Source organism: Macrobrachium rosenbergii, chromosome 51 (genome assembly GCF_040412425.1).
Source record: "Macrobrachium rosenbergii isolate ZJJX-2024 chromosome 51, ASM4041242v1, whole genome shotgun sequence".
Lineage (NCBI taxonomy): Eukaryota > Metazoa > Arthropoda > Malacostraca > Decapoda > Palaemonidae > Macrobrachium > Macrobrachium rosenbergii.
The window spans coordinates 45,737,162-45,752,212 of NC_089791.1; the positions used below are offsets into that span (position 1 = coordinate 45,737,162).

General features: G+C 35.8%; 1 protein-coding gene across 1 annotated transcript; it reads left to right on the forward strand.

The window, feature by feature from the left end:
* The first annotated feature begins 6,041 nt into the window (after positions 1-6,041).
* Positions 6,042-14,918, forward strand: LOC136833365 (uncharacterized). The gene is made up of 8 exons (XM_067095415.1): positions 6,042-6,312; positions 9,234-9,371; positions 10,218-10,340; positions 11,051-11,162; positions 11,678-11,785; positions 12,863-12,923; positions 13,597-13,680; positions 14,182-14,918. The coding sequence occupies exons 1-8, from the start codon at positions 6,111-6,113 to the stop codon at positions 14,458-14,460; spliced, it is 1,107 nt and encodes a 368-aa protein (XP_066951516.1). The 5' UTR covers positions 6,042-6,110; the 3' UTR covers positions 14,461-14,918.
* The last annotated feature ends 133 nt before the right edge of the window (positions 14,919-15,051 follow it).

Below are 15,051 nucleotides of genomic sequence, written 5' to 3' on the forward strand. Positions count from 1 at the left end.
CAAATACGTTCTCCCTCTATGGTGCGAGAAAATTAAGAAGGCCTTTATGAACCCCTCTAATGACTCTCTACCTTCACTTTCCATTTCGCCACCGAGGACGTCAATTAACTGGTTCTTGTTTATCACCTCCAAGATGTTTTCATCTCCCTGGCGCGGAAGGAGAAAGCAGCAGAGGAAAGTTATTGCAAATGAAGACTTACTTGACTTTTGTAATCTCCTTCGAAGACAAAGTGTGCGTTCCTTGGTAGAGGATTGACAATTTAAGTGTTTCAGTTTTGAATTCCCGAGAGTGCGTAATATAGCCGTCTCTTGCTGGGCAGAATGTAAAGGTCCACACCAGTCCTACTCCCTTAATCTAGTCAAACAAGCCAGCGTGCTATGACCTTAATATTACCATGCTCCAAATGTACAGTTGAGTGAATGTAACAAAAAAATATTCATCATTACCTTTACAGTGGTCCATTGAGTAATTATAGCATTAAAACAGATTCAATTAAGCACTGAATAATTTTGTCAGTTGTCTTTTACAATATTCATAAGGTTACAGTGTTCCAAAATCTATGGGTACATAATTACACTAAATTAGTTATGTTAAAATACTATCAGCCCTTGTTCTTTCCGAAAAGCAATGAGCAGCTTTGTTAATTTCTAAATTACATGAATCATACACTTTGAAGTATTTGTTTTTTAATCTTTAAGGGTAACTGCAAAGAAAAGTCGACAGTGAACAAACCAAGAAGTTTGCGGGTCCTACAAAGTGAGAAGAACGAAGAGCTACCTTTTGCAAACCACAGAAGACGTGAAATTTCTGTCTCATACATTACTCTTTCCTGCTACAAAACATCTAGGTCATTCACTGAACAGTTTTCTTTGAAACCAACGAATTTCCAGGTCAAGCAAATCACAGGTGATCTCAAGCTCTACATTCAGTGCATGGTAAGTTTATATCAGCCTTCATAGTATGATAATTCTTAATTGTTGTGCAAATTAAAAAATGAAAAAATCACTAGTTAGAGAGAGAGAGAGAGAGAGACGTTGATGAGAAACTGAAATAGACAGAATGGAATGTATAAATCTTAGTACGGTGAATACATCCAGAGTTTTTTCTACTAACTATTTTTTTAGTTTCCTCGTGCCATTTCATAAAAACAAATATCTACATTTCGGTTTGCACATTTCTCATAATTACCAGACTGTCCATTTCGCCCTCTGAACAGTGTGATGTAATATTTATGTCCAAGAAATGTTTATTATGGTTTTTTAATGCGGTATATGTATTAAGGACGAAGTCTTAACGCAGTTAGTCTTAAAAGCTGACTGCCACTTCTCTGTCATATATATTTATGAAATATTGTCTCTACCGAGAGAGAGAGAGGGAGAGACCTTAGTCATCGCTTGCAGCGTGAAGAGAAAACCGTCCATGCTATCTTGTCACAGAAAATGGGTAGAAGGATAAGGTAGACTAGACTAAATATATGATCGGTATTTGCCTAATTCTCACATCATTTAGTAATTGACTGATTGTACGGGTTATAAGTCAGTTAACGTATTATCATCAAGAAAAATTAGTTCTCAACTAAATATTGTGTAATTTTCGTACACTTAAATCTTAAGTAAACTAACAGATAGACAGAGAATAGCTGTCTGAACGAGAGTAATAAGATAAAAGTCAAAAACCGAATGAGAAACAAAGCTTTTAGTAATATATACATACATACATACATACATATATATATATATATATATATATATATATATATATATATATATATATATATATATATATATAATGTGCATATATTGTGAGGTTCAAGAAAGGTCAGAAGTGAGACTGTTTATTGTTCACCACAGGTACTTACAATGCGGAAAGCGGACGACCTGCGGCCCCCCGCTGGGTCCGTAAAGAATTGTGTTTGTTGAAAGACATAAAATGACATATACAAAGCATTATAGAACATGTAGCAAGGCAGATATATATATCAGGAATAGGCCGTAGAATGATACATATAATGAGATACATAAAGGACCTGAAACATATAAGTGATAAATGACATGATTAATGTACAAATGTAGAGCGAAACACAAGGAACGGAGAGGCAGTTTGACGCCCTTACAATACTCTCCTCCTCCCACCCCCCAAAGACAATAATTTCACGTGTAAGGACGTCAAACCGCCTCTCCATTACTTGTGTTTTGCGCTACATTTGCACATTATTCATGTCGTATTTGTCACTTGTCAGATTCTTTATGTATCTCATTATATGTATCATTCTACGGCCTATTCGCCGATATATATATCTGCCTTGTACGTGTTCTGTAATGCTCTGTATATGTCATTTTTTTGGAAAGGAACAGGGGTGTTTGTAGTACTTTGCTTTGGCGCTGAACTTCCTGTGGTAGAAGCACCACGTCGCCAATGATTTCCCTCTGTTCTCTTTCGGTTTCTTTTTGAAGACGACGTTGATCTCTTTGTCGTCGTCGTTGTTGCTCTCCGTCAGGCTGCAGGTTTCCAGGGCGGCGGCTGCAAGGGTGGCGGCGTGTTCCGAGGCCTTGGTGGCCTCGTGTACCTACTGGGCGACGTCTATTAATGTCCCGGTGTCGAGGGCGTCGGCGTCCCTTATCTGGCTCCTTACTTCCTGCGGGAGGCGTCGAAGGAAGATCGCCCTTGCCAGGTCGAATTTCCTTATCCTCCCGTTCTTGTCTCGGCCTGGTAATGTTATAAGCCCCTGCAGTTCGTCCCAGGCCTCTCTTGGTGATGCTTCTCCGAGGGGCTGGAATGCCAGGTCGAGTGCGCCCTGTGCTCTTTCCGTCACGGGCATTGAGTAGGTCTTGATTAGTTTATCTTTTAATGCCGCGTACGTGACTTCGTCTGCCTGCGCGTCGAGCCAGGGGGAGATCCTGTTGAACACCTCTACTACCGGGAGCGCCGCCATGGTGATGTCGGATTTGCTTGCATCGTCTGTTATGCGCGCCATGCGGAAGTGCACTTATGCGCGCAGGAACCATGATGCTGTGTTCTCGCGCGAAAACTGAGGGAGTTTGACTGCGTCTGCTTTTGTCGGCGAGAGAGGCATACAGACGATGCTCGCGCATTCGCATTGAATTTCATCTTCTGCCATCTTTATTGCTCACGCACCAAAACGCGGAAAATGAGCCGTGTTGAGTCCGTTAATGGTGCTGATTGTAGTGCCTAAACGTTCCCTTTGTTGGGTACGCCGTATTTAGTCCGTTAATGGCACGGTTTCCGCCAGGGAAGGAACTATCAGAGGCCTAAACTTGACGCCGTGTTTAGTCCGTTAAAGGCTCTCTGACGGTAGGCTGTGGCTTCCCGGGGTCACCAGTGTGAGGTTCAAGAAAGGTGAGAAGTGAGACTGATTCTTTATTGTTGTTGTTTCAGATTTAGCTGGCCTTGTGCCAGCACGGGCTCATGCTCCTAGAGCAGCCCGTAACTTCTTTATTGTTCACGACAGGTACTTATAATGAGGAAAGCTGACGGAAAGGTAGCGGACGACCCGGGCCCCCCTGCGTCCGTGTACAGAATTGTGTTTGTTGAAAGACATAAAATGACATATACAGAGCATTACAGAACATGTGTACAAGACAAATATATATATATATATATATATATATATATATATATATATATATATATATATATATATGTGTGTGTGTATTACTAAAAGCTTTATCTCTCATCCGGTTTTATGACTTTACCTTATTACGCTCGGTCAGACAGCTATAAATATATATATATATATATATATGTATATATATATATATATATATATATATATATATATATATATATATATATATATATATATATATATATATATATATATATATATATATATATACATATGTTCTGTTTAGTCGTATAATGTTCTACTTCATTAAAGACGTCTGAGATATGATATATATATATATATATATATATATATATATATATATATATATATATATATATATATATATATATATATATATATATATATATATATATGCATATGTTGTGTTTAGTCGTATAATGTTCTACTTCATTAAAGACGTCTGGAGATAGGCGACATTTCATGACATATTTTTCATATAACACTTCAAGTCACTGATAGCAAGTGTTGATATCATCTATTAATAGATTTAAACTCGAGTATATCCTTATTGATGTAACATGAAATAGGAAAAAGTACTTTTTGCCGGAAAAGTTTTTTCATGAGAGATCGGATATGGCTTGATCTATCGTTTGTATAATGTAGCAACATCAACAGCAATAGCAAGAATGATGGCGACAATAGTCGTTTTAGCTATCTTTAGCCATTTTTTACCCTGGAGTAAGATTTTCGAGCTGGAGTCATTGTTGTTTACCACCTTATTTTGTCATACTGTACACTGATTTCATTTTAATTATCAACATCACAATAAATTTATTTATATCTAGCTAATTATATGTGCCCATTGTAGAACCATTTAAGTTCCAAAAAATCTTCCCTTGTAAATTATATTTACCTCCATGTACATTTTCCCATACATAGGGTGATTACATAAGGGTGATTTGTTAGGAATAAAATGGATCTACAGTGGGCATATATAATTAGTTAGATATAAATGCATTTATTGTGGTGTTAATAATTAAAATGAACTTAGTGTACAATATGACAAAAGAATGGGCTACACAATGACTCCAGATCGAAAACTCTTACTCTAGGGGAAAAATATACATGGCGGTAAATATACAAGGCAAGATTTGTTGGGACTTAAATGGTTCTTCAATGGGCATAAATAATTGGCTAGATATAATTACATTTATTGTTGATGTTGATAATGAAAATGAAATTGGTGTACAATTTCTTTGTCAAGTTTATTGGGACAAGTTCCCGTAGGGAGGTAGTGCTGTCATTTATTGTGGTGTTAATAATTAAAATGAACTTAGTGTACAATATGACAAAAGAATGGGCTACACAATGACTCCAGATAGAAAACTCTTACACCGCCTCACGCGGTGCACTGTAGGCATTACTTAAGGTTCTTTGCAGCGTCCCTTCGGCCCCTAGCAACCCCTCTTTATTCCTTTTACTGCACCTCTGTTCATATTCTCTTTCTTCCATCTTACTTTCCACCCTCTCCTAACAATTGTTTCGTAGTGCAATTGCGAGGTTTTCCTCCTGTTACACCTTTAACACCTTTTTACTCTCATTAGTTTTCTGTAAAAGAAAACAATTGTGACGACTGTTTGTCTGTCTGTCGGCGCTTTTTCTGTCCGCCGGCAGATCTTAAAAACCACTGAGGCAAGAGGGCTGCAAATTGGTATGTTGATCACCCACCCTCCAATCTTCAAATATACCAAATTACAAACCTCTAGCCTCAGTAGCTTTTATTTTATTTAAGGTCAAAGTTAGCATGATCATGCGTCTGGCACCACTGTAGGTGCCAACAACACGTGCCACCACCGGGCCGTGGCCGAAAGTTTCATGGGTCGTGGCTGAGAATTTCATACAGCATTATACGCTGTACAGAAAACTCGATTGCGCCGAAGCTATCTTGTTTTTATCTCAGCGCTGATTGACCCATTACATCCCACCACTTGGCCTTTGGCCTAAATTTTATATTTACTTATTGGGACGAGTGACGAAAAGTCTGATAACTCGAGGGGTATTTTTCTTTCTTAACGAAAATGTGGAGAATTCCGGCTATCGAGAATGTGGCTGGGAGGGATTTCAGTTTTCCTTATCAGAGCATGAGGCTGCAACCCCTACTCCCATTCCCCTCACACGGCTGGCCACAGGGGTCGTATGCCAACAACATCCACTGATTCTTGGCGGTCAGCCATTCGCTTACTCTACAGACTGAATAATGCGTGACACTTGACCCCACAAGGTAATAATAATAATAATAATAATAATAATAATAATAATAATGATGTTAGTAACGGCTCTTTCAGAGGAAATACAACGATGAAATAAGTGCTCACATATCTTATCACCTCTGATGTACAAAGTGAACGCCATCCTTGTCAGCGATAAGGAAGATTACATCGATAAAATGCGTTTTAGTCCAAGTCCACAAAACGCCATGACACCCATCAGGCGCCTCCAAGTTGCTCAGTGAATCTAGTCATGCATCCAAAGAACTTCCGATATCTGTGTTTGGGTTTTGTGATCGTATTGTTATTCCAGTCGTGTAAGAGTGAACGAACGAAGTCAGAAAACTGTAAAGTTAGCGAAGACGAAGACATTCACGATGGGAGTGACAGAACTGTGGAAGTGGAGAAGAGATACTATTTCGCCCTGGGCTCAGTTCCTCTGGGAAAGTCTTACGGTAAGCGCTTTAACTTGACATACCCCGTACGAGGATAGTGCCATCAGTGCACCTCACGCAGTGCGCTGTAGGCATTGCTTAAGGTTTTTACAGCGTCCCTTTGGCCCCTAGCTGCAACCTCTTTCATTCCCTTTACTGTACCTCCGTGATATTGCCTTTGTTCCAACTTACTTTCCACCCTCTCCTAACAATTGTTTCACAGTGCAGCTGTGAGGTTTTCCTCCTGTTGCACCTTCAAAGCCTCCTTTACTCAATATCCATTTCAGCGCTAAATGACCTCATAGGTCCCAGCACTTGACCTTTGGCCTAAATTCTATATATATTCCAAATTGACATCGATTGCGGAGGTTTCCGGGATGAAAATCCCTTCAGTTGTAGTGCCTGGATAGACATGGGAAATTAAAAAAAAACTATTATTCATAAATAAACGAGAAGTTAGACGTCACTATGATAGACAGTAAATGCAGGTTGCTAATTTGAAGAGTGAAATAACTAAATAGCTAACTAAACCCATAACAGTTAAATACCGTGACCAAGTTCTGTGTCGGCCAAGGCTGATACTTTAAATAGGTGTAAAAATGCTTTATCTTAAAAGAATGTAGACCATGATTTTGTCTATGACGTCAGGTGCGTTGCATAAATTCCTTAGTTTTGTTTCCTCCTAAACTTACAGCTTGCTTCACTCTTTTCATGGATGGTTTTCAGTGCTCTATGTGTATGTATATAATATATCTATCTATCTATCTATATATATATATATATATATATATATATATATATATATATATATATATATAGATATATATATATATATATAATAGTGCAGTACACCTCACGCTGTGCACTGTAGGCATTGCTCATGGTTCTTTGCACCATCCCTGCCTGCAACATCTTTTATTCGTTTTGCTGTGCCTACGTTCATATTCTCTTTCCTTAGTCTTCCCACCCTCTCCTAACAATTGCTTCATAGTGCGACTGCGAAGTTTTCCTTCTGTTACACCTCTAAAACCATTCGACTCTTAATCTTTCTGTTAGCGCTGAATGACCTCATATTTCCCAGCGCTTGGCCTGACTTTCATATTCCTTTGCATTCCTATAGTGTGTGTATATATATATATATATATACACATATACATATGCAATTCAGTTTCGTTTGGATAATTTGAAATTTGCTAAGAGTCTGCTAATACCTTAGACTTTACTTAGCCTGAATCTACCGACAAAGGAGCAGTCTTTATAACCTGTTGTCTTTTCATGAAAGCCAATATAAAGGATTCGTGACGCTAGAAACTGTTCAAGCTGAAAACTCGAATCAACCATCAGCGCCCGGGACTATATATATGATAATTTTTAAAAATTTTTACTCAGAACATGGCAGAGTTTTATTTAATTCCTATGACTCACAAATATTGCGTTTACATAAGAGTCGGTAAACACTGAGATTTAAAACCTACGTCGTGCGTGTCAAATGGGGTTGATAATAGTATCAGTTTATCACAGCAATCGCCAAATCATAATGAATTTCAGAGACAGACATGTAGACGGAATATATCCACTATGGTGAGAAGCGAAGCATTTTGGTAACATACATCAGTGCGTAAATAATTCTGTATTGTTCTTGAAGTATTAAATGGCTGAAGCCCATTATAGCTATATAACCCGTGTTTGGTTAGTTACATGTATTTCAATCACTTCAAATGGCACTTAACTATATGACAGTACAGATTATTAAGCAAAATATAACAAGGAAAAATTATTACGTTTGCTGTTAAGAGCGCTGGAAAACATTTTGCATATATATTAAGAGGATTCATCTAATTTCTAATGACATTTTCATCGAAAAAAAAAAACCACAACATTTTGATATGAAAAATTTCGGAACTTGAATTTCCTTCTGGTTATAAATTGCCGTTACCTGTTATCTGTAACCTTCGTTGATAGGATTTATGATTTTTTTCTTTTTTTGGAGTCGTATGCCATTCCCTCTTTTCTAAAATTTTGTGCTGTATGAAACAATGCCTATTCACGGATAAACGAGAATAACATAGAGAGCTGGTTCACAAAGTCGTTGTATGAGGTCACGTCACACTCGTCACTGATTAGATATTCTGAAATAAGATCCGGTTGTAGATCACAACAAAAACTTATATAGTAAACATTCGCTCATAATCATACGTAACAGGATGCTTGATGCACATTCCCCATACTTTCTACATGATCAAAAAAAATATATATATACTTGTATATATATATATATATATATATATATATATATATATATATATCTATATATATATATATATATATATATATATATATATATATATATATATATATATATATATATCTGTTTACAGACAAAAGATAGTCTTCGGTTTATACATGTATATATCGATGGTGCGTTTTTTTTTTTTTTGCAAGTTCTTGTTGCACTTATAAGAAATAAAATAGCTACTTATCAAGATATTTGGGGAGACCTTTGGATCAGTAGGCTAAAAGTAAGGCGTCATTAAGGAGGCTATATCAGAGTTTTGCATGAAGGTTTTACAGATTTCGGTCCATTTTGTTTTTTAATAAGAAACAAAAGTTTGCTGTAGAAGTTAGTCAGTTCTTGTTTTATATAACTTTTTTTTCTCATATGTATTTAGGGGATTGGATTGACTAGTGCCCAGAAAGAATCCAGTGAGATTCTCAAGGAAAGTGGATTTCAATCCCGAGACCAAAAGCTAAAATTAGAAGCAATCTGGGCTTAATCTGGATAAGGATTTCGGTAAAAATCTGGATAAATATTCTCATTAAACTTCGGCACACTCAGCCATATATTGTAGCTTTGATGCAGCCTGGCATCACCATTGGAATATGATAGTAGTAGTATTAGCAGTAGAAGCAGTAATTCTAATTGGTATTTTTGGTTTTCACAGCTGCCCTACCCGACCCATACAACTGCACAGTTAACCAAACTTGTGAGGTAGACAGTGACTGCAACAAATGTTTCCCGAATCTGGAAATGGCTTTTCATTATGGAATTGACGACGTTCCATATGGACCTGTTTGTCAAAGTAAGTATTTTCATTTTAAAAGAAAAGTACTGAATATGTGTAATGTTTACCAAGGGAATTTTATGTACGAGAATAAAATAAAATAAAAAAGGAAAAGACTCTTGCTAATAATCATGATTAATAATTGTTTTTAAAACTGGTAGGAAACAGTGAGCTTGTGCTAGATGCGTTGACATTATCTAAATTGTTTTCTTAAAATGAGTGCAAGGCGATAATGGCTCCGTCAAGAACTGATATGGAGAACAGACCAAAGCTGACGATTTTCTGTGAGCCAGAGAGAATAATTGAGCCTTATTTCAGACGCAACCACTGGATCAGAGAACATACTTTCACAGAGAACATACTTTCAATAAAGATAAAACCTAAACGAATAGAATTGAAAACTAATTTTGAAACTTAGATTAGATAGAAAATAGAAAATATTAGTGTAACAGAAACTTAGATAGAAAATATTAGTGTAACATTTATGTTCCTAAACATGAACATTGCAGTCACTAGTTTTCCTGGATGGAAAAGGCAGCGGTTGATGACCTTCTGTCATGTTTTAAAAATTACAGTTAACCAAAAGCACATTTTGCATAGGCATACGGATGATCATTATTACATTAATACCCAAGATTGTAATCTTTAGTCATGAATCTTGTAAAACTGCAGTGCTTCGAACTCATCCTGATTATAAAGCGTAGCCAAAATTGAATGTTGTGGCATACCAAAGACCTCTCTAATGAGTTCATCGAGATGTGCCTGAAGATGCATCCAGAAATTTTAAAAAAATGATAAAATAAACACGAGCATTAGCCTGGTGCATAATCATTCTTATACTGACTGGTTCATTTCTCCTAACAGACGAAACAAGGAAAAACTCGTCCGATGAACACGAGGGACGATGCGCCTGTGGTGTCGAAAGGTGTTTCTCTTACAGTACAGACAAAAAGACCGGAAAGCGATTCTACTATTGTGGCCCTTGTGGTAAGGAATATCCGAGACTTTTTTCTTGTTTTTCTTTAGCTGTCTTCTTTCTCCTGATAATAACAAATATGTCCTAGTCTTTTCTTAAGACTTTTCCTAAGGCTTTGGTATGACGAGCATGGGGGACACCATTCTTTGTTTATACCTAATTCAGTGAACATCGTAGTATTTACGTTATCACCTAAATGCCAGCAGCCCTTTTCTGTCGGTTCACTGTAGCATAATTCTTTGCTAGTTAAGCTGTAAAAAGAGTGTAACAAATTCAAACGCAGTTTATAGATCAAACAGACAATCTTGCCCGAGGTAGTATGTTTTGACTTCAGTGAGCAGATATGATTATATATATATATATATATATATATATATATATATATATATATATATATATATATATATATATATAATATATATATATAATATATATTATATATAGATAGATAGATTGATAAATAGATATTTCTCATATAAAACTTTTTAAATTTCTTTTTTTTAGTTCCCTACTTAATTTTATTACGGCGTCAGTAATCTAGATGTTGCAACGCCAGTTTTAGTAGCCATAAGTCAGTCAATCAGGCTACATCACTTGATAAGTTTGGTTACAAGAAAAGAAGTAAAACTAGCATCTGTCTGTCACAATTTGTCGGTCAGTATCTTCAGTTGAAGAATAACGAACTCTATTTTCTTTCTGCAAATGCAACTTTTCATTCAAGGATACGTTGGGGCAAGTTGTGCTGTTCGCCCATGCGTTCATCCTTTGGCTGAGTGTCGCAGTGGTTTCTGTGAGTGCATCGAGCAGGGGATCTTCTACAACTTGGCGTTCTGGTAAATAATCCCTCATCACTCGTTAATTGTGCTTTCAGTATAGTTTACTGCAGCTGTCTTGCCCGTGATGTCACTCTGTTGATGCATCAACACTGTAATAATCTTTAGAGTTATTTTAGAGACACTGAAGCTCTAAAAAATGTAAAATGGTATCCACAGTATGATTAATCTTTCAGTTCCAACACTTATAAGAGCTATTTCTGTTGCTACTCTCCCATAAATGTAGGTCATAACTGACCGACTTTCAAGTTATATCAGTTACTTCTTGTAAGCAGGTACTTCATACAAAATATATCTAACACGAGATATCACTAAGAATAATCTTTTATATCTCATTATGCCTACCATAAAACAATGCCAACCCAAATGTTAATTCATTTAATTGTTTTGAGGTGTAATGAAGAGCACTGCGGGTTTATAGTCTCCTTTGACCAATAATAAGAAGAATAATAATTAAAAAAATAAGTAATCATCAAGGTATTGCAACTGATAACATTTTCTGAAAATACTTGCAGCTACATTCCTTACTTCGGGGCGAAGGTCATTGTCCAGATGTTTATCAGCACACTCATCATTGTCTCTCTGTGTGGTGTCTTGGCGTACAGCTACCACAGGCTTTCAAGGTATGGAATGATTATAAATAAAGAGGTTGTTGCTAAGGTATGAATGAGAATGAAGAGGTTGTTAGCTTGAGAGAAACGGCACAAAGTGTCTCAGAATTTGGGGGTAATGGTTGCCACGGTGATATACCGTTGAATATATTCTGCTGATCCTCAGATTCTGCACATTTTAGAAAGTGCTTCCTTCAGCTAAGTTTGAATGAGATATTTTATGAAAATTGCGAAAGCCCTTGAAGTCCACCTTAAGAGACTGTCATGGGTGTGAAAGCTGATGAAGACTAGCCTGTAGGCAGTTTGTAAAATGTCAGAGCCCTCCTAAAGACTGGTTGAAGAGTCACTTTGTAAGAATGCAGAAGGTCATGAAGACCTGCTGAAGAGGCACTTTGTAAAAGTGACCTTAAACAAGCCAGGACACACTTGGTATCATGTGCAGAAGCCCCAGAAGACCAGTTACGGAAGCACTATGGTAGAAGTATGAAGGTTTCTGGAAACTGTCCCATAAGAACATACTAAATGTGCGTATGTATATATATATATATATATATATATATATATATATATATATATATATATATATATATATATATATATATATATATATATATATATATATATTATATATATAATGTATATGTATATATATATATATATATATATATATATATATATATATATATATATATATATATATATATATAATATGTGTGTATATATATATATATATATATATATATATATATAAAACAGTATAGTTGTATATATATACAGTATATGTATATATATATATATATATATATATATATATATATATATATATATATGTATATATGAATATGTATACTGTATATACGCACATGCACACACACATAAATATTCGTTGTATTTATAGTTTTATACATAAGCATATTGATAAAATTTGTACCCTAATAATATATGCATTCACACTTTCTTACATATTTACGTTCTGTCTACTCGTCTGCCTGTTTTCATTTACATATAGGCTGTAAAGAATTAATAATTAAACCTTATTATTACAAATGTATCAAATAAAATGAGTATTTTGTCTGACTCTTTTCACAGCTCCAGGAGAAGATACTTCAGAAGATTCAACTCGTGGCGAAGGAGCAGCGTCGTGCGGGAGGTAAGATAGTAATCCGAGTATCTTAATATCTTGACGTAGTCTAATCCTTCAGGCCAGCCCTAGGAGAGCTGTTAATCAGCTCAGTGGTCTGGTTAAACTAAGGTATACTTAACTTGTTGTATCTTAATTGTAACTATTTCTGTATGATTTCAAAAGAATATAAGCGCCAAAATCAACTAATTTTACGTGATTTGTAAAGAAAATAAACTCCAAGATCAGCTAATTCTGCTTGATTTGCCAAGAAAATAAACTCCAAGATCAGCTAATTCTGCATGATTCGTAAAGAAAATAAGTTTCAAGATCAGCTAATTCTGCATGATTTGCAAAGAAAATAAATTTCAAGATCAGCTAATTCTCCACGATTTGTCAAGAAAATAAACTCCAAGATCAACTAATTCTGCATGATTTGTATAGCAGACTCCAATATCAACTAATTCTCGATGATTTATAAAATGATAAATTCAATATCAACTAATTCTCTGTGAAATGAACAGAAAATGAAATCCAAAATCAACTAATTCTATTTGATTTAATCAGAAAATAACTCCAAAATGAGGTAAATCTAAAATCGAAAGACAGCTAACTAAATGATCTAACATGCATTCATACACACTGACCATGATAATTATCATTATCATTATGATATTAGTAATGAAGAGTATTTTTTTTTCAGAGCCCGCCAGAGGACACGCCTCCCACGTACGATGACGTGGTGGAAAAGGTTCCATCTTACCAGGACGCTTTGGAAATGGAAAATGTGAGTACATCTTTGACAAAGCTGCTTGCTGAAGACAGTTGAGGTCATGGATATTTGAAAGCGAGATCAGTTCCCTAGTGAATATGACAGCTGCTTCTACTTTTGATACTGTAATATAGATAATTTGACGGAGACAAGACAGACAATGAGGATAAGCTTCTTTTGCGTGTGAAATTCTTCTCATTTGTCAAAACTTATTATGATGTAAAATGGTTCTGATGATTGTTTTATATATATACATATATTATATTATATATATATATATATATATATATATATATATATATATATATATATATATATATATGTGTGTGTGTGTGTGTGTATATATAAATATATATATATATATATATATATATATATATATATATATATATATATATATAGAGAGAGAGAGAGAGAGAGAGAGAGAGAGAGAGAGAGAGAGAGAGTTAATTCGCAAAGTAAGTTAGAACCAGATAGATAGACAGATAGAGATTCATCCTTCTATTCCTCCCTTAGAGCACCCTGCAAGGCAACGACAACCCAGCCTTCGAAGACGACGAAGGACCACCGCCTTCCTATGAGGAAAGCGCCGTCCACAGCGTGAGACCCTCGGGAAATCGGTCTTCGTGCGGACCCAGCACCCATACAAATAGAGTAGCGTCACTCGAAGACGACAACGATCAATCAAGAGTCCGTTCGCCGTCGGACGGCCTGTCAATCAACCCAGCAGTTTCTGAGGAGCAACCCATTGAACAGCCTATACGAGACGCCCTTGGGGAATATAGGCGACAGTAGATTACTGGTACATGCATGCACACACACAAATATATATATATATATATATATATATATATATATATATATATATATATATATTATACTGTATATATATTACACGCAGGTGGAAAATTGCTTATATATTGAATGCTTTCTTCCACTTCATTTCAGATTTCCAAAGTAAATACTGTAAGGCTTTTCATATGCAGAAGAGGCCAAGGTGCTTTTGTCGATATCTATAACCTCCTTTCATCAAAGAAGCTTTTCATTTTATTCTTGCCACGATAAACATCACCATATTTATTTTCACTGTGGTTACTCTCTCTTTCCTCTTCACTTATAAACTTTAGCTCATTAAGGACCTTTATATTTTGTCTTACCGCCATCAACGTTAAATGAAAACAATGGAAACTTGAATTAAATTCATCAAGGTCACGTGTACAGATAACGAATAAAACTGATGTATGATGCCTTTATTACTTCCGTGGACATTTTTGATATTGTTCACTTGCGTTTCATTCATCGTGACGATAATTATGAAACTTATTCGAAACTGAAGTGCACTGCTCAAATAGTAGCGTGCGCAAGGTGTACGTACAGGATAAACAA

What these genes read in the sequence shown, in the direction of transcription:
- LOC136833365 (XM_067095415.1), top strand. Translation starts at nt 6,111, where the DNA reads ATGCATCCAAAGAACTTCCGATATCTGTGTTTGGGTTTTGTGATCGTA. An exon ending in TTCTACAACTTGGCGTTCTG is followed by an intron (nt 11,163 to 11,677) that starts GTAAATAATCCC and finishes AAATACTTGCAG; the next exon opens with CTACATTCCTTACTTCGGGG. An exon ending in AGCTACCACAGGCTTTCAAG is followed by an intron (nt 11,786 to 12,862) that starts GTATGGAATGAT and finishes CTCTTTTCACAG; the next exon opens with CTCCAGGAGAAGATACTTCA.